The 23,023-nt window shown below is 43.1% G+C and overlaps 1 protein-coding gene across 2 annotated transcripts in view; it reads left to right on the top strand.

The window, feature by feature from the left end:
• The window catches only part of abl1 (c-abl oncogene 1, non-receptor tyrosine kinase), a 48,015-nt gene that overhangs the window by 19,528 nt on the left and 5,464 nt on the right, over window positions 1–23,023 (top strand). The window contains exons 1-7 of one of the 2 annotated variants that reach the window (XM_079523598.1): window positions 4,168–4,809; window positions 14,952–15,116; window positions 17,263–17,558; window positions 19,890–20,162; window positions 20,463–20,547; window positions 21,007–21,184; window positions 22,453–22,637. In XM_079523598.1, coding sequence (XP_079379724.1) covers window positions 4,725–4,809; window positions 14,952–15,116; window positions 17,263–17,558; window positions 19,890–20,162; window positions 20,463–20,547; window positions 21,007–21,184; window positions 22,453–22,637 — 1,267 coding nt within the window. In that variant the 5' untranslated portion in view covers window positions 4,168–4,724. Of the gene's footprint in view, window positions 1–4,167; window positions 4,810–14,951; window positions 15,117–17,262; window positions 17,559–19,889; window positions 20,163–20,462; window positions 20,548–21,006; window positions 21,185–22,452; window positions 22,638–23,023 lie in introns of those variants that run through there. The other variant, XM_079523597.1, reaches the window with a different exon arrangement.

Here is a 23,023-nt window from a genome sequence, read left to right as displayed (position 1 = left end):
GCCTTGATTGTAGCTGGTAGCTACAGTACAGTATGTGCATTAGTTGTGGCATGAATCCTCATGATGATTGATAATCATGTTTGTCATGCCACTACAGCTGTGATGACGTAGGGCGGATTTGTAGGATTTGTAGGGCTGGGCTATATACAGAATCTTCTTCTTAACAATGAAAAATTGCAAAATCTTAAATGTATAAAAATATTTAAAAACAATATTTAAACAGCCTAACAAGCTAAATACCAGCCAGTTTTAAACTTTGTCGTAATGTTGTGAACTTGCTTGGTTATTCAATTTATTTCACTCTGTGGGGTTTGAAAGTTACCTGCCCTCTTGTTAACGTCAGTCACGTGACGTTACGACTACTATATAAGGGAGGTTATCATATACTGTCGTGTCCTGAGTTAATGATGTTTTAACACAATAAACACTGTTGGAGCAAAGACGGACTACTCGGACTACTCCTTCTCTGTATGTAACTACCTTTTGTCCAGAACCAGCAAAGATCTGGATGTGCGCAAGCCATCTGCTTTTTAAACTATATACAGAATCTAACTATTAGTAATAGATCAATATTGTGATATGAGACTAAGTGTTGTGTATATTGTCCTGGTTTATTTTATACTGTTACATTTTCTATAGCCGATCCACAAGCTCATTGTGTGGTGTCCCGTGCATGTGTTTGGTCCGCAAGCACGGGAGCAGGCGCTAGTCCAAGGTGCGGACGCATGTCGAACCAATGCTCCGTCCCGTCGGTATTTGGCACAAATATTGTGATAGCTGATTTTGTCTGTATTGCCCAGGATTTGTAGGTATGGCCTGCTATCACGAGATTGGTGAAGATGTCTTGATGTTGTAGGGCCTTGTGTAATGTGACTGGGTGATGGTGTCATGATATTGTGTCCAAGTCTAGGACAAAAGTATACAGACTTTTGTTTCATTATGCTCTCTACGCGGTAGCTTGTAAATGCGCATTACTCTATAGAGCGTCGCAGTCCCGCCCCCTTTCATGACAACGCCAGGCCCAGGAAATAATTCCCAATGCATTTTTCCCATAGACATTTCAAAAAGTATTTATTTAATGACCTTTTAAGCGTCGCCAACTCGAGTTGTGAGTAATCATGACAATAAACACTATTTTGGACCAAACAAATAATTACAAAGAAGAAAAACAAGAAAAAGTGTTGTAACCTGCCGTTTTTTTTCTTCTTTCTAATTATTTGTTCGGCCCGAAAAATTGTGTTTGTTGTCATGATTTCTCACAACTCGAGTTGGCTTTGTACGAGGCTTAAAAGGTCTTTAAATAAATACTTTTTGAAATGTCTGAGGAAAATGAACGGGGAATCATTTCCTGGGCCCTGGTAGGGGGTGGGACTGCGACGCTCTATTGTCATCAAGTTGATGACCAAACCTGGAACAGGGGTGTTCTTCCGGTGGAGTATATATGCGCTGGGGTAGCATCTGTCATTGAAGTGGGTTGGCATAGAATTGTCTGTGCCTCCTCCTGTTATAACATACGATGGTCGGTAACTCAATCAGTGCTTTTCAATTTTCATGTGACTGCATTATGATGTCATGCGGTAGGCCCTGGTGTCATGTGACTTGGAGCTGCACTGGGTTCTGAGGTCATGATTATACTTAAAGGAGCATTCAGTGATTTGGGTGATTTAGAAAATAAACTGTCCGCCCCGTAACAAGATGTGCACATGCACATGCTCTACAGTGGGGGGGACACGCAACAGGCCAACAGCAAGTGCACCAAGGCCCACCTCCGATCATGATTGGAGGAAGGCCCCTCTCTATCCTGATTGGATGGGCCCTCTTGCCAAAAATGAAACCTAAGCTTTTTTTGACCCCAGGGGTGAACTGGGGACAGGGAGGAACTGAAATCACTGAAGATTCCTTTAAAGCTAGTAAGACTGATGTTGCGTTCACACGGGCAGACGCAACGGCGCAAAGACGTTGTGAGTTGATTTGGAGCTGCTACATGCATCATTGCGCCGTCTTTGCAACGCCATGTGGCTGGCTGCCATTGACAATGAATGGTAGACTACATATTTTACATCTGCCCGTGTGAACGCACCGTTGTTATTGACATTTATAATGATGCTTGAGGGAGTTTCAGGGGGTCCCGACCTCCCAGCTAAATGATAGTTTGGAATCAAATGGACGGTTATGGGTCTGTAACTCAGAGTGTACAAATTTTGTACACTCTCAGAGTTAAATGAACATTGATTTTACCATATAAATTGGGGTATCAGAGATAGAAATGTCATTAAATGTTAGTCCGTAGCCTATTGCATATGAAACTGGGGGACCTTGAAATGAAAATATTTACAAATCACTGCTATAGCTGTAAAGATCTACTCTTATGGGGGTCCCTGGTATATCTTTTCTAATGTGGGTCCGTGGGCTAATTAGTGTCAATTTGGGGGTCCTTGACGTGAAAATGTTTGGGAACCAATGGTGTACAGTCAGTGCAGTAAAAAAATTAACAAAAACAAAAACTCTGTACATTACATTACAAAACGGAGCATAAAACAGAAATACAAAACGGGTACTGTACAAAAGATGCAAAGTATATCTAGTATAATGTTGTTCAAGGGAGGTGCCTATTTGTTTTCATGCTGGGGCCCTTTCTATTAGGTTAGGTTTTCTATTAGGTTCGCCCCTGTCCACGTGTGTGTCTGTGCCATAGAGTTATTATTAGAGAACGAATGGCCCTGCCCCCACCTATTAATTTCAATTAGGCTGCTCACCCCGCGTATGAAGAACCTGGAAGTACCCTCTTCCGCATTGGAACACCTCATTTTGGTGCCCAATGTGGAAGACTTGAGGTGCACTAGGTTTCATATTCATTAAAAAAGGGGCAGAAGAAGGGCCTATTTTTCTAAATAAAATCATAAATGCCTCATCCGATCAACCTCAAATGTAAATCTGATGTTGAGGGGCCTTTAAACAAAACCAAACCCACCTCCATTCTTCAATTTACACATCTAATTAACCAGTGGCACTAACGTTAAAGCAGGTATTCAACATTTAAGAGTTTCAATGTGGATTTTGATGACCGTAATCATTTACGTCAACATTAACCCATTTTGGGCGGGAACCCCTTTTGGTGTTAGCATTGTTAGCCACCGAGTGGCGCGCTATGAGCTTGTAGGTCTGCTATTTTTGAAAAATCGAAGAACGACTGACATAGAAACATAGCTTTTTCAGAAAACTGTCAGGATGTAGAAGACATTTTTAGTCTTGGGCTCGGAGAAGGGTAGTCTTCAAGGGTGTTCTTTTAGCCACTGTGTTGGCTGCCACTGCCGCCAACACTCAGACCATCTAACATTCACATTTGCACTTTTTTTTTTTTTCTTCTTGCTTGGCACGTTTCCTGCAGCAGTATGGCCGAACCACTCAACCTGTCATGAGTTGCGTAGAGGCGTGCTTGACGACAGCTGAGAAAAGGCAGAAGATAGTGCAGTCATGTCGCAAGAGCCCCTGGCTTCTGCCAAGGATTCTTTGTTCCCTCCAGAAATGGCCAAACAACTGTTCCTTTTCCAAAAACACATGGCTATGCATGTTTCCCTGAAGACAAATGTCTTCATTATGATCACTTCAAACATACATTTCACAATTCACCTCCAGTTGAGACAACGCATGGCTGGCAGTTGTTTTGAGCAGTGCTTTTAAGTTTAGACGGGAGAACGGTGAAGGCTATGCTTTCCTCCGTGTTATCAGCTCTGTACTCCCAAGTTTCAACTGTTTTAAAAAGCCGGTCCAGCTTCCAGAACTCATTCTTTGTCCTGTAAACATTTTAGGAAAGGGAAAGAGCATGGCTTGGGGGGAGAGAGAGGGAGAGGAAAGGCAGAGAAAGGGGGGAGGCGCGTTGTGGGTTTATATGTGGGAGGAGGGGCTTCTTGTAATCATCTTGTGATTTGCAAACACAAGAAGAACAAGGGATTTCTTTTCTCCCCAGTTCTTTTTTCCAAGTTTGACTTTGTTTACAGTTGGATCTCATGAGCTTTCATCACTTTGGTTGGCATGGGTTGTGCTGCATGTTGGTGTGGTTTTGTTTGTGTTCTTATTATCAAGTGTGTGGTGGTGGTTCTCTGCTCTCTCTCTCTCGCGTGTGTTTGCTAGGGAAGGTAGGAGGGGCCTAGCCAGCTGATGTCATTCAGCACAGCAGGCTGTGCCTGAAAGAGGGCCTTTGTTGGCAGCTTGTAGCATGAAGCAAGTCCCTCTGCTTTGCTTTGGACACACGCTCACTCACACACAGGGGACAGGGGAGAGGAATGGCAGTGTTTGGACGGCAACGCTGCCCACTCCACTGACACATCTGCATGTCCGGCACACTTTTTAGATTGACTGGATGCACTATTTGGTTGATTCTGATCTTTTTGAAGCGGGGCTCGCAAAGGACTAAAGGGAAAAACAAGATGGAGCCACTGGGAGGAAAAAGTTTGTAGACTTTGTTGGTTAGAGCGGAGTCCACTTTTCTGTTTGGAAGTCAAGGAGACTGGAGACAATAGGGGGGGTTACAACAGCTGGAAGAATCTGAGAAGAAAGTATATAAGCACCCTTGATGTCTTTGTATTATGTCCTTTTCATCTGTTTTCGGTCCTTTTGCGCTTTAGAAGGTTTTTCGTTATTGCCACTAGTAGAAGGTGGACATCGGAGTGACATTGGATTTGAAAAAGGTGCACATTTTTAAGCGGGAAGTGGAAAAACAACAAATGAAAATGTTGGAGATTTGCCTGAAATTGGTGGGGTGTAAATCTAAAAAAGGCCTCTCGTCCTCATCCAGCTGCTACTTGGAAGGTAAGAATGTTTTGGGAAGGCTCTTCTGTACGTTCATAGGGTGTTTTTGTTGTTCGTTAAAGTCTATCTATGGTAAAGAAAAATAATGTTCGTTAAAGTCTATCTATGGTAAAGAAAAATAATGTTAGGAAGTGTTCTCTACTGGAGCCCTGGCTGTTCGTAGCTCTCTCTCTCTCTCTCTCTCTCTCTCCTCTCTCTCTCTGACTGTGTGTGTGTGTGTGTGTGTGTGTGTGTGTGTGTGTGTGTGTGTGTGTGTGTGTGTGTGTGTGTGTGTGTGTGTGTGTGTGTGTGTGTGTGTGTGTGTGTGTGTGTGTGTGTGTGTGTGTGTGTGTGTGTGTGTGTGTGTGTGTGTGTGTGTGTGTGTGTGTGTGTGTGTGTGTGTGTGTGTGTGTGTGTGTGTGTGTGTGTGTGTGTGTGTGTGTGTGTGTGTGTGTGTGTGTGTGTGTGTGTGTGTGTGTGTGTGTGTGTGTGTGTGTGTGTGTGTGTGTGTGTGTGTGTGTGTGTGTGTGTGTGTGTGTGTGTGTGTGTGTGTGTGTGTGTGTGTGTGTGTGTGTGTGTGTGTGTGTGTGTGTGTGTGTGTGTGTGTGTGTGTGTGTGTGTGTGTGTGTGTGTGTGTGTGTGTGTGTGTGTGTGTGTGTGTGTGTGTGTGTGTGTGTGTGTGTGTGTGTGTGTGTGTGGAGAGGAGGGGCAGGGGGTTAGAAAGCTGTAGAGTGCAGGGGAGGGTGAGGGAGGCCAGACACACTGGCTAGCTGCAGAGAGGAGAAGTGGAAAAAAGAGCGAGAAGAGAATACAAGGAAATCTGATTCCCAGCCATTTAACGTTTGTTTATGAGGAGAGTGGGCTCTAATCTCAGTCTGCAACCTTTTCTGTAGCTTTTTTGATCCTTCCGTCCTGGTCATTTGTTCTATGCATAATGCAGTGGAAACATTAATGTAAACCTATATGCTTTAAATTCCTTGTCATTGGTGTCCAGGCTACAGTTAACTTACTTTCCATTACTTCAGGTTGGCGTAGGAACCTTTTTACTCAAAGCAAAATGGGCTAATTGAATTTGCCTTGTCTGAATGAAAGATTAATGCAAATCAACAAAAAGCAAAGCACACGAACAGAATAGTTGATTTGTAATGGAATAGTCAGTGAAGTCCATTCTGTGCCAGAGATTGTGCAACCGAATGATTTAATGGAGCAAAAAGCCATGCAACACTCCCCAGTAAAGTGAATAACACTGATTAACCACTTTCAACATGGCCTCCCTAAAAGCATATCTATAACTCTAAATGTGTAGATAGATGGCTTGTAGATCTGCTGTTTTTGAAACGGCATCATATGACAAAAGTAAACAATAAGGTCAAATGTCTGTCATACAAAATGTCATGCATAAATATGGCATGGTTATTTTTCTTTTTGTAGATTAAACCTTGGGGCTCGTAAAAAGAAAAGGAAATCTAAAATGCAGGTAGTAAGCCTCAACAGAGAGACTTCTGGGGTTCTCCCAACTCTTCAATCACCATATGAACAAATTAAAGAGCAAAGAACTTTTTCCTCTCAAGTCTAATCTAACGACTATAATCATCATGGTCTTCTTCCATCAGAGAGGCTGTTAACACTTCTCCCAGATGCAGTAGCGTGTCAGTCTCACCCCTGGTATTAACACTTCCCCAGTCTTCAATCTGCATTTTAGGGCCTTGAGATCTAAGGCCTGGTTCAGCTCTCTTGTGTTGTTCTCCACCACCTCCCACCCAGGTGATGCAATAAAAGTATCCAACCAGGAAGGGTACCTTTCCCCCTCCCCAGGATGTAGAGTAGTGTGAATTGGATTATGATGGTCGTTGAAATATCTCTGTTACGCTATACACATGACATTCTTCATCACATATCGGTATGTTGCGGTGAGAGTTTTAAGTGCTCTCCTATTACGCATAGCGATGCCGTCATAGTTCCGCGAGTGCTTCAAGAATTCCACTCATTTAATCACTTTGAGTGCCCCTGACAAAAACAAAATGACCCATTTTCCACCTTGAAAAGTTTGCATTTTTTTTCTGGCAAGTCTGTGTAATTCCTTGTTGAGTGACATGTCGTGCAGCGTTTTGCGGCTTTTGCCTAAGCCTAAATTAGTCTTAAATGTGTGATTGTGCTCCTATTCAGTACATGTGCCAGTGTACTCTCACAAAGAGCTGTGGTATTTGTGGTCAGTAAAATGGACATGTGTGTGTGTGTGTGTGTGTGTGTGGTGTGGGTCTCTCAAGGGCACCGGACACACACGCCATGCACAGAGTTTGTGTAGTGTTTTAATGAAGCACCAAAATGGACTGTATCCAATTTTACACTCTGCTGGGGGTTTTTTTGTACATGTTTGTGTACGCACGTGTAGCAACACCCAGAGTGGCCAGTAGATCGCCTGCACTCACACATGCACCCGCAGGCCACGGAGGAGTACAGTACAGTACAGCACCACTCACTTCAGAGCGGTCTGATTTTTAACAGTCTTCATGGAAGAGTGTGCTAATAACAAGCACATCTGTAGAGGTGTGAAGTGGCCTCCCTTCTCTTCTAGTGAGAAATAATATCTAGGCTGGTTGACACGCAGCCCTAGCCTGGTGAAGAGGGAGGGGTTCACCAGGCTAAGGCAGCCCTGCCTGAAGCTCAGAAGAGCAATATCTCCCCTGACCAAGCTGAGATTCCATCTTGGAAGAGCAGTATGATTAAATGGATTTTCCGCGTTTTCACGTTTAGAAGATTTAGAACACTTTCTTGGGGGTCTTTATGTGTGTAATATGTGGTTTTAGATTTTAGCAGTGAGCCCAGTGTCTCTGATGTCATGGACACTGGGCTCACTTCCTTCCTGGACTACAATTCCCATAATGCTTTGGTGCACTGCTCCTCCTTGTGGATAGACGGAGGGCTGTCTTACTGAGACAACATGTAGTGCAGGAAGTGAGAAGATATGCCATTTAGGTGTGTGTTGTTTTGATCCACTGTCTTTGAATCTGTCGTCCATCTTGGATCTCTCCTCGTCTCCCCCAATGAGCGCAACTGGCTGCGCAACCCTGAAAACGATGCACCTACGGTTTTTAAACACAGATTGCAGGTTAACCTGAGAAGTGGGGCGCCGGGTAAGCACCTTAGATTTTGCATTTGTACATGTTAAGAGCAAAATGTCAGAATCGATAAATACTAAATTTAGCTCCTATGCCACCAAAATGTGGAACGCCTTACCAACAATGTCGTTAAGACATGTGATGACACCTTCAAAACCGCTCTCAAAGGGTACCTACGGACGGCTGCAATTTGAAACTGGTCCCCATAAAATCTGAAAAGATTTGCAGTTTGTCCAGCTGCGGACATGAGTTGTTTTATTATTATGAACACAAACTTTATTGCTAACATTTAAATTAAATTGTAACCTTTTTATCCTATAATTTATTTTAATCTTTGAGACAAATAAATTCGTCCGTCACCTAAAAACCTACCTTCGACTTGACTGAGTTGGATCTTAATGAAGTGCTGAAAAGTGAAATGCTTCTGTTTAAGGAATGACAGTACACAAGTCAACACAAACACGGTTACTTTGAGGACGAAACCATGAAAAGCACTAAAGCTTGAATTTCCCTTAAAGTCAGAAAAGTACTTTATTCATTCAACCTTTATTTTCTTAGAAATGGATTGAGGGCAGAGCCTTCATTTTCAATGATGCCAAGATTACAGAAGGCGCAATACAAGTGTAGCCTAGGCTAATACTTTTGAAATAAGAACAGCAGGATAAAACAATTTATGTATTGTGATAACATTTATAATTGTTAATTCAAATTCTTTATCCAGAGCTACTTATACAATTGTCATCTAACTATAATGTCCGAGGAGTCCATTTGGTTACAATTTGTACTCACAAATGGACCTGAAGTCAATACATGACCACGCCCACCATGATGTCACTATATATATCACATGATATATTGGGCGCTAAGCGCACTGTGCAATGCAAACTAATAGGCGAGTGCGTTCCGGTGCGGTATTTCCGAATGCCCCCTATATATCATCCACTCTGAGAAACAGTGTCTGCTACATTACAACATAAAGTAATTTATTTACAGGGATTGTTGTTAGGCGTTGACAATGGATGAGCTAGTGGGCCCATGCAGAAATCGGGTCCCGAGACATTGCCAAAGCATTTCCGGGGGTCCCCGGCCAAAAACGTTGAGAACCCCTGTACTACTTGGTCAAGTCCTTCAAGGAGCTCTTCCCCAGGTATCAGCTGCTCCAGGGTGTGGAAGACATGGGCTTCAAGCAGCCGTCCAAGATCCAGGAGGCCGCTCTGCCTGCTATCCTGCGGTGTCCTCGACACGACCTGATCGTCCGGTCGCCGCCTGGGACGGGGAAGACGGTCTCCTTTCTTTGTCCTGGCCATGCTCCACTGCGTGGACCCCGACCAGCCTCAACCTCAGTGCATGTGGGTGTCGGCCACGGCAGAGCTGGCGCTGCAGACCGGCAAGGTCTGATCGAGCAGATGGGAAAACGCTACCGGGGGCTGAAGTTGGCCTACGCCGCGGTCGGAGGCGGCAAGAAGCCGGCCAAGGGCACGGCACTGCGGGAGCAGGTGGTCATCGGTACCCCCGGCACCATGCTGGACTGGTGCCACAAGTACAAGTTCTGCGACCCCAAGGTGATCAATGTGTTTGTGGTGGACACAGCCGACCTCATGGCTCCTGGGACCAGGTCATCCACCTCCAGAGGATGCCAGATGCTGTTCTCGGCCACCTGTTCTTCAGGTGCTTCTCGCCCACGTTTAAGAAGGACTTTAGTGACTTTGCGCGGCACATCGCGCCCGCCGCAACCTTCATCTTGTTTTATTGATTGAACTTGATTGAAAACTAGCACAGAGGTGGACAGAGTACACCAAGTACCGCAGTACTTGAGTAAGAGTACAAATACGACCACATTTACTCCACTAAAAGTAAAAGTACCTCAAAATTCTCACCCGATTCAACAACATGGCTGTTACATGTCTTCTAAATTCTAACATCTAGCTCAAATGTTATTTTTTTAATAGCCGACGTATAAAATAATGGTTAAAGTGGTTAAAATGGCTTAAGGCTCTCTTTTCCTCGTAAAATGCAGATGTTTGTGCTAATCATTTTCGTGTGCATCTTTATTGGCAAATACATGGGAAATGGAGCCATATAATTATATATATACACAGACAGTATATACTGTTGCCGGCAGTAAGCCTTCTACATGTTATGTAAATAGATTTTCAATGTAATGGGTCCCGGGACCCAGGGGTGGTCTTTTTTTTTTTTGCGAACAGAGGTCGCAGATAACTATGAAACCTTGCATTTTGGCCACCTAACCCACTTTCCCCGTCACTCTCAAATGTCACACTGTCCCCATCACTCTCTCCCCGTCACTCACCCGCCCAGCAGACTGACGTCACCCAGGCGGATGCGTGCACACGCCGGTCTGCCCCAGCATTACGATGTAGTGCTGGGGCACCGGCTCAGTGCTGTTCTTCCGCTTTGCTGCCATGGCAAAAATGCACAATGTTTGTTTTATTATTATTATTATTATTAAATTGCTAACACCCGCGACCCACGGGTTGAGAACCCCTGAAGTAGTAGACCTGCGGGGAATTAGGCGGCTTGAAGACATCCAGTTGATGGTCGGGGCTGTTGTACTGGTTACTGCGGACGGCCGGACTGCATGCATACATACATACAGTACATGTCTGTACCAAAACAGACACACAATAAAGTAAAATAAAGGTAATAAGGTCATGCATATCACATTACATCGCTCTCAAACTGTCACTTGCTATACAGGAATAATTCAACTATTAAACAACCGTCCTACACATGAACCTCCTCAGCCCGGAAGTGATGTCATGACAGCTCAGCTATATCTATATATGGAACTGTGAGGTCAGATGTAGAGATTTTTGCCAGTGAGTCATCATTATGATGTCACACCATGTCAGATATGGTCATGGGAATGCCAATATATGATCATATTGTGACCGCAAAGGTCACATTTAACTATGGAATCATGCATTTCCCGTCAGTCAGTCAGTGTATCATTTAAAAACCCCATACATGGGGAAAGCCCCATATATGGGGCCCAGGTCTCGTGCCATCGCACGCGACCTCGCCATTTAGGGCTTCTCGCCCCCACGCGTCTTACTGGTATTAGATGGGTCCCAGGGACATTTTACGAGTACTACTTCGGCGACATCTGAGTGCAGTACTGAGTACGGTATTGCATCCCAGGACCCCCGGATGGTGACATGATTGCGTCCTTTCTCAATTGAGTGTGTAAGGATGCAGGATGCAGGCTGTTTGCATCACTGTGTTGGTGCAGTCTAAGCTTCCGCAGTGGATCTGTGCATGTGAAAGTGTATTTGTGTTTGTGTGATTTGTGTGTATGGATTACATTTAGGCAACACACTTCCATCACTAACGGCCGGGGCTTTCACAGGACGAGCATAGGGAGAATGTGCCGGCCCGTTGATATCCATGGAGAGTGGGCTGCCGCTTGTCAGACTCATCATGTCGTGACATCTCGTCTCGTGGTGAGCGCTGCGCATCACCCGCTGTCTGTAACTGTACTTAAAGGAGAATTCCATACTAAAAGGCTTTCTTACCTTTCTTTGTAGTTGTTACATCCCCACCAAAGAGGTCCAGGTGTTATTTTGTGCAAAAGCTCCTTATTGGCTATTTTCCCTACCATAAGCCCTAAATGAATTGCATTGAATTGAATGGGGCTATCGGGTGTTGTGCTAATTCGCTTATTTCCATGGCTCAAACTTATTATTTTTTTGTATATATCCTCTCTTCATAATGTAAATAATATCCCAAGCAGCACACTTTACTAATTTCGATGGAAATAAGCGAATTAGCACAACACCCCATAGCCAAATTCAATTCCCTTTCAATTCAATGCATTTCATTGAGGGCTTATGGTAGGGGAAATAGCCAATAAGGAGTTTTTGCACAAAAAAACACCTGGACCTCTTTGGTGGGGACGTAACTACAAAGAAAGGTAAGAAAGCCTTCTAGCATGGAATTCTCCTTAAGTTAAAACAAATTTGACCCCTCTGCCTCCGGCCGCCGACGCACAGCCAATAGCTGGAGAGAGTGGATGGAACTGAACAGACCAACTTTGCGAAGGCACACACAAACTGACTGTACAACTCAAAAGGGAATTAAGTTAACAAACACAAACACTCTAGACTTTCTCATGACAAATTAAACTATACATTCTGAACTTGAAGCTGGCAAATATGTTTATGAACTGAGGGGAGTATAACCCTTCTCTGGACACATGTAAATGGGGTCCATACATAGTCATTTTGTCAGAAAGAATTTGAGCGGTGCTCATGGATGATGGAGCAGTGGTATTTTTACTCCTTAGGTCTGATAAGTTTAACACTAAAATCACATTTTCACCAAATGCCTCATTGGACAAATCCTAAGCCTTCTGGTTAAGCCATGGAATTATGTCCTCTCATTGTAGGTGTCGTGTTGCATAAGGTTCGACATTGCTCATGAATGTTGTGAAACAGATGGATAGCAGCTCATTGTCCCAGACCTCAGCAGGTCGCCAGATGCCTCTTGCACGTAGTTGTCCATCAGTCTGTATTTCTCTAGCCTCGCAGGCCAATCTCGCTTTTTTTCATTCTCCCCCATAGGGTAACAGTATAATCAGTGGTGGCTCCATCTTTGGAGCTGTAGTCAAGACAAGTCAAGAATACAAGTGCTCTGTTTCCTTCAGTTAATATTTACACATTAACTGCCATGTATTAATTAAGGAATTCATTCTTCCTTACGCCACTGTCAGTGTTTTTCAGTGAATACAGAAGACCCGAGACTTAAACCGGAAGTAAACAAACGCTGTGTAGAGTGACGGACGATCGTCTTTTCTTTCACCCGGAAGATTTATTTTGTAGACGCGATCATCGGTTCTTTATGGGCTGTTGAATATAGCTTGTTTTAACCAAGAACGCAATCTGGGAAAAGAATCCGAGCTAAATTCATTCAAGTTTGATTTATTCTCGAAATTACACTGAGTAATCAAACTCATTTTCAGTGTCGTCGAGTAATACAATCACATCAAAAAACAAAACATCAATACATCAGAAGATCAGGAAAATAAAAACAAAAGGTATACATGTGAATTCCATAGGTTTACAAATAAAAAACTAAAACTAAAACAAGCTAAAACAAATTTCAAAATTATCTAAAACAATTACATATTGTGGGGGTCTGTATGCTCACCAAGGTTTTAAAACGATGCAAGGGTACCCATGTGGGCCACAGAAGCTAAAGGCAGATTTACCTAGTTCAGTTAGACTTTTGGTACCTTTGGGGAAATTACTTGACCGGGTGTGGTAGGGTTCCATTTCAGGAAAGATGAGATGTATTTAGGACAATCTCCAAGTATAGCTTTATATACAAGAACAGGTGCCAATGCGGTTTTCGTCTCTCTGTCAGAGAATGCATTTTGTAAATCTATTTACATTGAGACGGATGGGGACAGAGTTTTCACTTTATGTTCATTTCCGGTTGTATCGGTCGCCTAGCAACCTAGAACCATTCATACATTGGCAAAGAGCGCGAGCTATCGTAAACTACTGACCTTTGAATGTCTAAGCGTTGGATTTGATAGGATGTCTATAGACGTTCTTGGCAGCCAGTCATTGTGTTAATATTTAAGATGTATGCTTTTTTGTCTATTTATTAATGAAGTGCTTTTTTCCATAGTCAGATATCCTTTTCTACTTGCAGAATACATCACCCTTTGAAAACTTGTTCTCTAGTCTGTTGTAACTTGTTACAGCTGAAGAGGTGTCAGTGTTTAGTATTGACCATGTTGACATTGCAGCCATTGATGTCAGCCCAGCCTCTGGGGTGAATATGTAAGGTGCCCTAGTTAACATGCGTGACAGCAGCTGCAGGGCATACAATCAAGCTTCTGGTCAGACCTTTGTTTTCCTAAATTAGTGGTCATCAAAGAGGGGTCCTTGATGGGCTTCCAGGGGCTAATCAAAAATGAGGGACAGTTTAATTTTGCTATAATTTTACAGGGTAGAAGTTAGCCCAGTGACAGAATGTATATGACTATTCAGATCACTCTCTCCACTGTTATCTCCCCACCTACATTTAGACAGAATGCTGTACTAAATATGATCTACTAAATCTGATCTAGCACTCTTATGCAGTACCTGGCACGAGGTGTTTTCAAATGCGGCTCCATGGCCCAATACATATCAATTTGGGGTTCCTTGACATGAAAATGTTTGAGAACCACTGTCCTAAATTACCTAGTTGTTGTACCCACCATATTTGTATTGATTTTTGTATTTAAGTAAATGGACACATTTATATATGCCAAATCAAGGCAAACAAAATGTCCAGTAGGTCTGTTCTACACAATACACATATCCTCTTGCAACAATTATTTGTAGAGATGTTTAAAAGACTTTCTACAGTTAAAAACGAAGCCACGTTAGCTTTTGTCACTCTCTCATAAGTGCATAATTGTGACTAGTAGTGTAGAACTGGAAAGGAGGGGCTGGCACAGGAAATGAAAAGCGGACATGGTGGGGGCATGTCCAGGTGGATGCTCCGTTATTAAAGTGCCCTTTTATTAAAGTTTTGGAGTTAATGGTTCCTCTATATGGAGGGGATCCCTGCCGCTGTGCTGACAACGTTCCTCTATATGGAGGGGATCCCTGCCGCTGTGCTTCCTCTATATGGAGGGGATCCCTGGGGAGGGGATCCCTGCCGCTGTGCTGACACGTTGAAGTAAAGTACCATTGATTGTTGTTGACTGTGTGAGGTTTCCTTTCCAGCAGTGGGGGGAAAAAAGGAGACTACATTACCCCAACTGTTAAATCAGTTTTGTTGAGCAATATCTATGCTATATGGAGTGGTAAAATCAACACTGTAACATATAAGCATGCCAAATTGTTGCAGATATCACTGAGATACATCCACAAATGGTCATTAATTTCACATTTTCACCCGTCAACCATGCTTCATGTTATTCACTTTTCTCTATTGTAATGTGTTTGCAGATTTTTGTGTACTACTGTACTGTAATATGTCAGTCAGTTATACTCATGTGTTGTTGCTCTCTTTGTGTTTCAGAAGCTCTCCAGAGACCAGACTTTGAACCCCAGGGTCTGACAGAAGCAGCCCGCTGGAACTCTAAAGAGAATCTGTTGGCTGGGCCCAGTGAGAATGACCCCAACCTCTTTGTTGCCCTCTACGACTTTGTGGCCAGCGGTGACAACACCCTCAGCATCACAAAAGGTCTGTCCTATGTGTTGTGTTTTGACTAGGCTTTACTGACAAATTTGAAGGGCAGATGTAAGAAAAATAATACTATCATTTACCATCTTCGCTAGGCAGTGGAAAACATTTCCAGAATGTCTGGGGACTGTTTTAACTGTATTTGGATGCTGTTCACCAGTACTTTTCACTTTGGATTTTAATGGGATGTCTTTTCAAATGGCTTTGATCTGAAACCACGGCTGTTAATGAGACATCTAGGAAATCACAAGGTAGTGGAAAACATTTCCAGAAAGACGGATGACTGTTTAAGCTTTATTTGGATTCTGTTCACCTTGCAGGCGCTAGGTCTGTAAGGAGGTGGTTGGCCACGTTCGCTGCAGTCAAGTGCTGATGTCAGTTGGTCATGATATGCACTGTAATGTTCATTTGTATAAATAAGACATTATGTTGCCATTTTCCGTGTTCAACAGCTACTACTACCAACTTCCCATCCCTAGCTTGGTCTCAGCAGCAGTATATAAGTTATAGTTCTAGTATAATTTTCGGGAAAAATGCAATGGGGCTTAATTTGTTGAATCAAATATGTTCAGTTTATGGATATTCTATATTTACTTGTTCATTCTATAATAGAAGTTAAAAAGTAAAAAGTTTGTAGTAATTTGTTTATAAATTAAATGTTTTCAAATTTTAATCCAACATAATATTTTCATAATTTAAGTAGTAGTAGTAGTATTCAAAACGATAATCCGTTGTCTCTAAAACGGGGATTAGCATCGGTCTGGCGCTAGCCTCGGCTGAGACGGGATATGTTGCAGGTGTTCAGGAGCATGACGAGCCTGATTGGAAAGCCACATATTTGCTTTCCGTCCTGTCGCATCCCCCGTTTATCAGCCACTGCCTCTGTGACTCTCACTTCCTGACTGTGGGCTGCCTCACACACCAGTTCTTTCCACTGAAGCGACTGGAAAACAACACTGCAGAGACTAGAGAGTGGGAGCACACACACAGACAAACAGAGGCAGGAAGGAGAGCACACATGCACTGGAATAAGCAAGGAAATGCACTCTTCAAAGCAATTTTATATAAAGAATATAATAATTATATAATTAACCCATTTAGGCCTGACGTAAAAAAGAAAAAAAAAAGTCTTCTGAAAGAATACATATTCAAAGATTTGTGCCACATTTTCACGATTTTTCAAAAATAGCAGACCTACAAGCTCGTAGCGCGCCACTCGGTGGCGCGCTATGAGCTTGTAGATCTGCTATTTTTCAATAGCTAAAGTATAACGTAATGCTTAGTTAAAACACCAAAAGGGGTTCCCGTCCAGAATGGGTTAATACTAGCTGATAATTTGTTTATTTTACGGTTTCAAACACGACTACTGATGTGTCTGGAACACATTGTGGTGTGACAATGGTGTCCTATCCAATCTAAAGCAACCTCACACACAAGCACTGCAGTGATGTCAGTGTGCCTAGCCGACACCATGACCAGTGGAAAACAAAAGCCCCGGCCAGCGTCCCCAATCTGAGTCAACATGACATTAGATACAGTGGATTCCTGCATGTCTGACTTAAAAACACACCGAGACCATAACCACTTAAACCCTATATATACTTTGTTGACCGGATCTATACAAGGCCCCCTCCTTTTTTTTTTTTTACATCTGCTCTGAACTTCATTGAAATGAGCTGATCTGCAAGGTCACAACATGTCACCATACCGATAACTTTGTGATCTTGTAGATCTGCTATTTTTAGCAGAACCTTCGCCCCCAGAATACGGATACTTGGGTTCATGTGGTTAGTTTCCTTTACAGCGGCTATTTTATATCCACCCCATCAAAATGATAAATGAAGCATTTTGGATGCTGCTCTTTGTCTAGGTCCTAGCAGGTAGAAATAATACGTAAAAAAAAAAATATTTCCGGTCCTTGATTATGACTGGCTGAAGCCGTTGGAAAATGCTCTATACAGTACTATAACTACATACCTGTGGCCGCATGTATCTATTACTATGTAACTAATACTGTGCCAACCACGTGTAATGGTTTCATATTCACCTTTCGGTACCCAGTTATTCTAAAAATCACTGTAAACCACGTCCTCACTGCCCTGGCTATTGTCAGTCTAATGCTTTGTCCCATCGTATTCCCAACCAGGAGAGAAGCTTCGTGTGCTGGGATACAACCACAACGGTGAATGGTGTGAGGCACAGACCAAGAATGGCCAGGGTTGGGTGCCCTCCAACTACATCACCCCCGTCAACAGCCTAGAGAAGCACAGCTGGTACCATGGACCCGTGTCGCGCAACGCAGCCGAGTATCTGCTCAGCTCCGGCATCAACGGAAGCTTCCTGGTCCGCGAGAGTGAGAGCAGTCCCGGCCAGAGGTCTATCTCGCTGCGCTACGAGGGGAGGGTCTACCACTACAGAATCAACACGGCTTCTGATAGCAAGGTAGGCATCGGGGGTGTCAGGAGAGTCACAGCTGGTGTGGAAGTGCAATTGTTTACACCACCGATTGTCAACGTGTGGTCCAACCAACGTGGACCTTTAAGCATTTTACAGAACTAACAGACAGATCCTTTTTACAAATTGAAGCACAGGTCTGGATTTGGTTAGAGAACTACAAAGTCCCCCAAAATTTACACTAACATCCCTGACTCTGGCTTGCACTTTTATAAACATAACTACACATTGACTTCATAAAGTGTAATTTATAGTACAAAGGAATCAGATAAAGTTGCCCCCCCCCCCCCCCCCCCCTCCCGGCCAGGCCATGTCACTGTCTGCTTAGGGCTGCCAACCTGGCTGTGTCATCCACTGTTCTGTAGAGACGTGAGATGGTTTAAGGAACGTCAGGCATGCCAGGAATGCCGCTAACCACTACTATCCTGCACATAATGGCCAGTCAACAGAAGGCCAGACCAGAAGGCGAGCCCCGACGCTGACACTGATCTTGTGACGGGCCATCTACACAGACACGTATGCATGAAAACACAGGCGTGCACAGACAGACAGGCCGACACGCAGACAGGCCGACACGCACACTTGACCACTTCAGCCTTTATACTTTGTCGCCTGGCAACCTTTTGTGAACATTTTGGAAATCTTTAAATTGTGAGGAAATATTGACCTTTTCACCTATAATGACATGCCCAAAATAGGGAAGCCATGTTAAATGTGGTTAATGCCGACACATGCTTGAAGAAACAGACAGAGACACACACACACACACACACACACACACACACACACACACACACACACATCATGCAGAGATGTATGATGACACAGACCTCACAGTGTCTTACAGTACTGCTGCCTACACTGCTAACAAGTCTGGTATGTCTGACTTTTCCAATAGGTCAGTACTACCTCTCCTGTGTTCAGCACTTTCAGTTCTCACCCATGAACCTCACTAGCACACGGACTGGGTGATTAACAATAACCGATTACTCAAGCCCCTTGTCAATAAAACCAACGGGAGCAGAATGGGCCTCATTATAACTTGAGCGAGATTGTTCTTGAGCATTCCAAGAATCTTGAACATTTGGAAACTAGCAGATCAAAATGCCCAACTCGCATGATTGCTCGTGTTGAGCTTTTCGGTATATGTTTAGTAGCATATAGGGCTTAAGTGTCCAAAGTGTCCATGAGGGTTAGCTAGCATACTGTAAGGGCTTTGGATTATGATAGATCAATAAAATCCCCTTTAGATTTCAAGGGTCTTTCCCCCACTTACAGTATTTCTGTACTGCTAAAGAGCCCTTTCATGAGTGACAAAATGATCTGTATGTGTTCAGGGTGAAGCGGGCTATGCATGGAGCGGAGTGGAGAATGAGTAATTGCGGGTGTTATGTAAGACCTGGACAATGGAAAAGACTGTCCAGTCAGTCCTGACCAATATCCCCCCATGCAACAAACAGCCTGACAAATGCCTTTCTCATGCTCACTCTGCCTTGTGAGGGATCTGTGAATAGAAGGGATCTTAGAAAATATCAAGCACACATTTTTTAATTCTTAAAGCTGCAACTATTTCGGTGTGAAGAATAATAACGATACCAATCGGTGGTTCTCAAAGTGGGGTCCAGGAACCTTCAGGGTTCCTTGAAAGGGTTCCAAATGGACCCTTACAGGTCTTTAACTGTGAGAGTTTACAAATGAAACTGAATATGCACTTAGTTAGAGTCCTTGAAATGTAAAAGTATTACAACCACTGTGTTATTTGAGTATATATGGAGTATAACTGTGGCGGTTGGAGGTGGTTCAGGTTCAACTCTCCGGTAGGACATGAAAGTTACGGATTACAGTTTTAATATCTGGACGCAGAGTCTACATATTGGTAGAGCTGTGTCTCTCTCTAAATCATTTCAGACACTGATATACATCTCTTTTTACCTCAAAATGTAAAAGATTTCTTCTAAATCCTCCAGTTTTCTGAAATAAATATTTTCACGATTTTTCAAAAATAGCAGACCTACAAGCTCATAGCGCGCCACTCGGTGGCGCGCTATGAGCTTGTAGATCTGCTATTTTTCAATAGCTAAAGCATAACATAATGCTAACACCAAAATGGGTTAAAGAATGGAAGCTTTAATAGGAACTTAGGCTGTCTAAGTTGTTTAGTTTTGGTTCTAATTCAAAATAGAATATTATGCTACATGTGAATTTAGATGCTCCGACAGACTACATACAAGAGTGACACATTTTAATAACTTATAACAGCAGATTACCCTCCGTATGACAATGGACTCATCAGGTGTCGTTGTATATGGTTTCCTCCAGCTGTACGTGTCGTCGGAGAGCCGCTTCAACACGCTGGCGGAGCTGGTGCATCACCACTCCACGGTGGCCGACGGACTCATCACCACTCTACACTATCCGGCTCCCAAGCGCAATAAGCCCACCATCTACGGCGTGTCGCCCAACTACGACAAGTGGGAGATGGAGCGCACCGACATCACCATGAAGCACAAGCTGGGAGGGGGCCAGTACGGGGAGGTTTACGAGGGCGTCTGGAAGAAGTACAGTCTAACGGTGGCTGTCAAGACGCTTAAGGTATTCGTTAGTGATTATTCTGTCGATTTTACTTTTTCGATTAATCGTGAAGCATGTTTTTGTAGTGCACCACTAGCCTATTTAGACCTGAGGCCAATTCTAAAATGCCAGGCTTCTGAAAACGCACGCTTGCGTGCACACACACACACACACACACACACTAGTAGGTTGAATCTTGCTTGGCTGTGTGGTGGCCATTATACCGCCACCTGGTGGTGCAGCGATGCAACAGCTGGCAACTTTACTTGTGGTAGTGCATGGACAAACGTTGACTCTGTGCTCTTTTGCCATTCTGTTAAGGAGGACACGATGGAAGTGGAGGAGTTCCTCAAAGAGGCGGCTGTCATGAAAGAGATTAAACACCCCAATCTGGTTCAGCTACTGGGTATGTTGGCCACCCACATGTCTTACCCCCTCAAATATGCCTTTATCGGTACTGAAATCTATGCATTGGATGTTTCATCAGTAAAGGTATGCCTAGGCATACCGTAATGCCTCTACCAAGGTAGACGACTCTTCTCCCCCTCAGACAGGAACGGTGGGGTGACCAATTATGATGCTGCCTGTGTTCATCATGATAATGTATTTTAGGATATCTTTAAAGATATTTTCACATTTATATTTCTGCTAAGAACCGATTTGCGATTGCGTAGATGGAGTTTAATTTACTGCAGGATTTATTTACAACAGTCTACAAATGTGAAACGTAAGTGGGGAGGGTACACATCTGCTTTATTTTCTTGGCATTTCAGCACTTTCCGATGTACACATTGTTAGGCAGAAAGAAAATGATGTCTGTCTCAAGCAACTACAGTATGTGACTGTGTTTTTGTTTTTTTACTAGGGGTGTGCACGAGAGAGCCACCGTTCTACATCATCACAGAGTTCATGACGCATGGCAACTTGCTGGACTACCTGAGGGAGTGCAACAGAGAGGAAGTCAACGCAGTGGTGCTTCTCTACATGGCTACGCAGATCTCCTCTGCCATGGAATACTTGGAGAGAAAGAACTTCATTCACAGGTATGCGGAACCACATCAGTGTCTGACTTTACTTTGGCCCATGTTCAAAAAGCAATAAATTGCTTTTTTGGGGGCTTCCAAGGCTAAGCCCTATTTTATACTTAATCATCCAATGGTGTCATGTGGCGAAAATGGCCAATATACAAGCTCAAAAGTCAACTGGTCACAGTGCGACCTGTTGTGAGATTGTAGATCGGTACGCTGTCTGTTCATAAGCCGGGCAGGCCTTGTGAATGGCCAGTTTTGCTCAGGTTTCTAGTGAAGACCTACAAATAGATTAGCCTCTAAAGTCACAGTGGAGCTCATGTAATGCCACTTTATTAAATGATATTCCACAGTGCTTTTACTTCCATGATGCTGTGGCTGTTATGCTAATCTCACAAACCGTGGGACCAAACTTAGTATACACACTGCCAGCAGTTCCTCCACTCATTTTCTTTTGCACTTTTTGCTCTGATCGGGTCAAGAAGCGTCATAGATCAAGTCAGTGGCTCCCAAACCTTTTAGCCCGTGACCCAAAACAGCTTCGTGCCAATTTGTGAGCTTGTAGATCGGTTATTTATTTTCACTACTTCTTAAATATTTGTTCTAATTCATGGAATTTCTTAGATTTTTGAAAAAAGATTTGAAAAGAATCATTGAATTTGTTTTTAATTCATGAAAACATTTCCCTTTTTCTTTTTTGATAATGTTTTGAAATAATAATTAAAACAAAATGTAGGAATAGACAAATAAAGGGACCCGTAAATATGTGACCTACATGTGGGTCCCGACCCACTGTTTGGGAAACTGTCATTGTGATGGCCTGTGATTACTTCACAGGCAGATTACTTCATAGATTACTTCACTTTACCTGTCCCTGCTTCCATGCTCGCTCTTTCTCTCCATTCTGTCCAGCTCCTTTTCTCACAGCTCACAGACGGAAAGACATCTTTTGTCACAGACATACTGAAATGTGCCATAGTCGAGGCTGTGTTGCAACATAGCTAGTGTTTGTTCTGGCATGTTTAATGAGGTATCCCTCTAGAGGCAGTGATAATTTATGTCTCTTTATATTTGACAATCTTCGTCCAAATTTTCAAGCCTGTCGAGACGTGGCCCATTACTCCGCTCTACACACAACACAAGTGGAATGCGAACTCTGCAATGGATGTGATAAAACACTATTGATTATTTTTTAAATATAACTATATTGTCTATTTAATCATCTCAAAACATGAAAACATGGTGGATTTTGACATTTATTTTGACATTCATCTCTGCTCCAGGGACTTGGCTGCTCGTAATTGTCTGGTAGGGGAGAACCACCTGGTGAAGGTAGCTGACTTTGGCCTGAGCAGGCTGATGACTGGAGATACCTACACAGCCCATGCTGGAGCCAAGTTCCCCATCAAATGGACTGCTCCAGAAAGTCTGGCCTATAACAAGTTCTCGATTAAGTCAGATGTCTGGGGTGAGCACACTGAATCTCACTTGTAGTAGCTATCACAAACTTTGATGTGCAGTATATTCTAAGTCTGTGGGTGTGTTTTTATAAATAAATATTGAGCCAATGAAATGTATGAACAAGAGCATTTGACTAAATAATAACTACATTGAATCCATAGAACACAGGTTCTTCGTTGCATTTCCAGAAAAGTATCTGTTTTGGACATATTAGCATACACAAATATTGGTAATATATAGATTATGCCTGGTTTGTCTTTGTCACTAGAGAAGTTGTTTTCATATTGCTTCTTGCTGAAGATACACAAATTATGTCTTGGAAAACATCTGCCATGGTGTTTTTCTTCATTTTGTCCATTTCACTATGCCATTACAATTGGATAATGTCACCGT

Source organism: Electrona antarctica (genome assembly GCF_951216825.1).
Source record: "Electrona antarctica genome assembly, chromosome: 16".
Lineage (NCBI taxonomy): Eukaryota > Metazoa > Chordata > Actinopteri > Myctophiformes > Myctophidae > Electrona > Electrona antarctica.
This window is presented reverse-complemented; position numbering and strand designations above follow the sequence as displayed.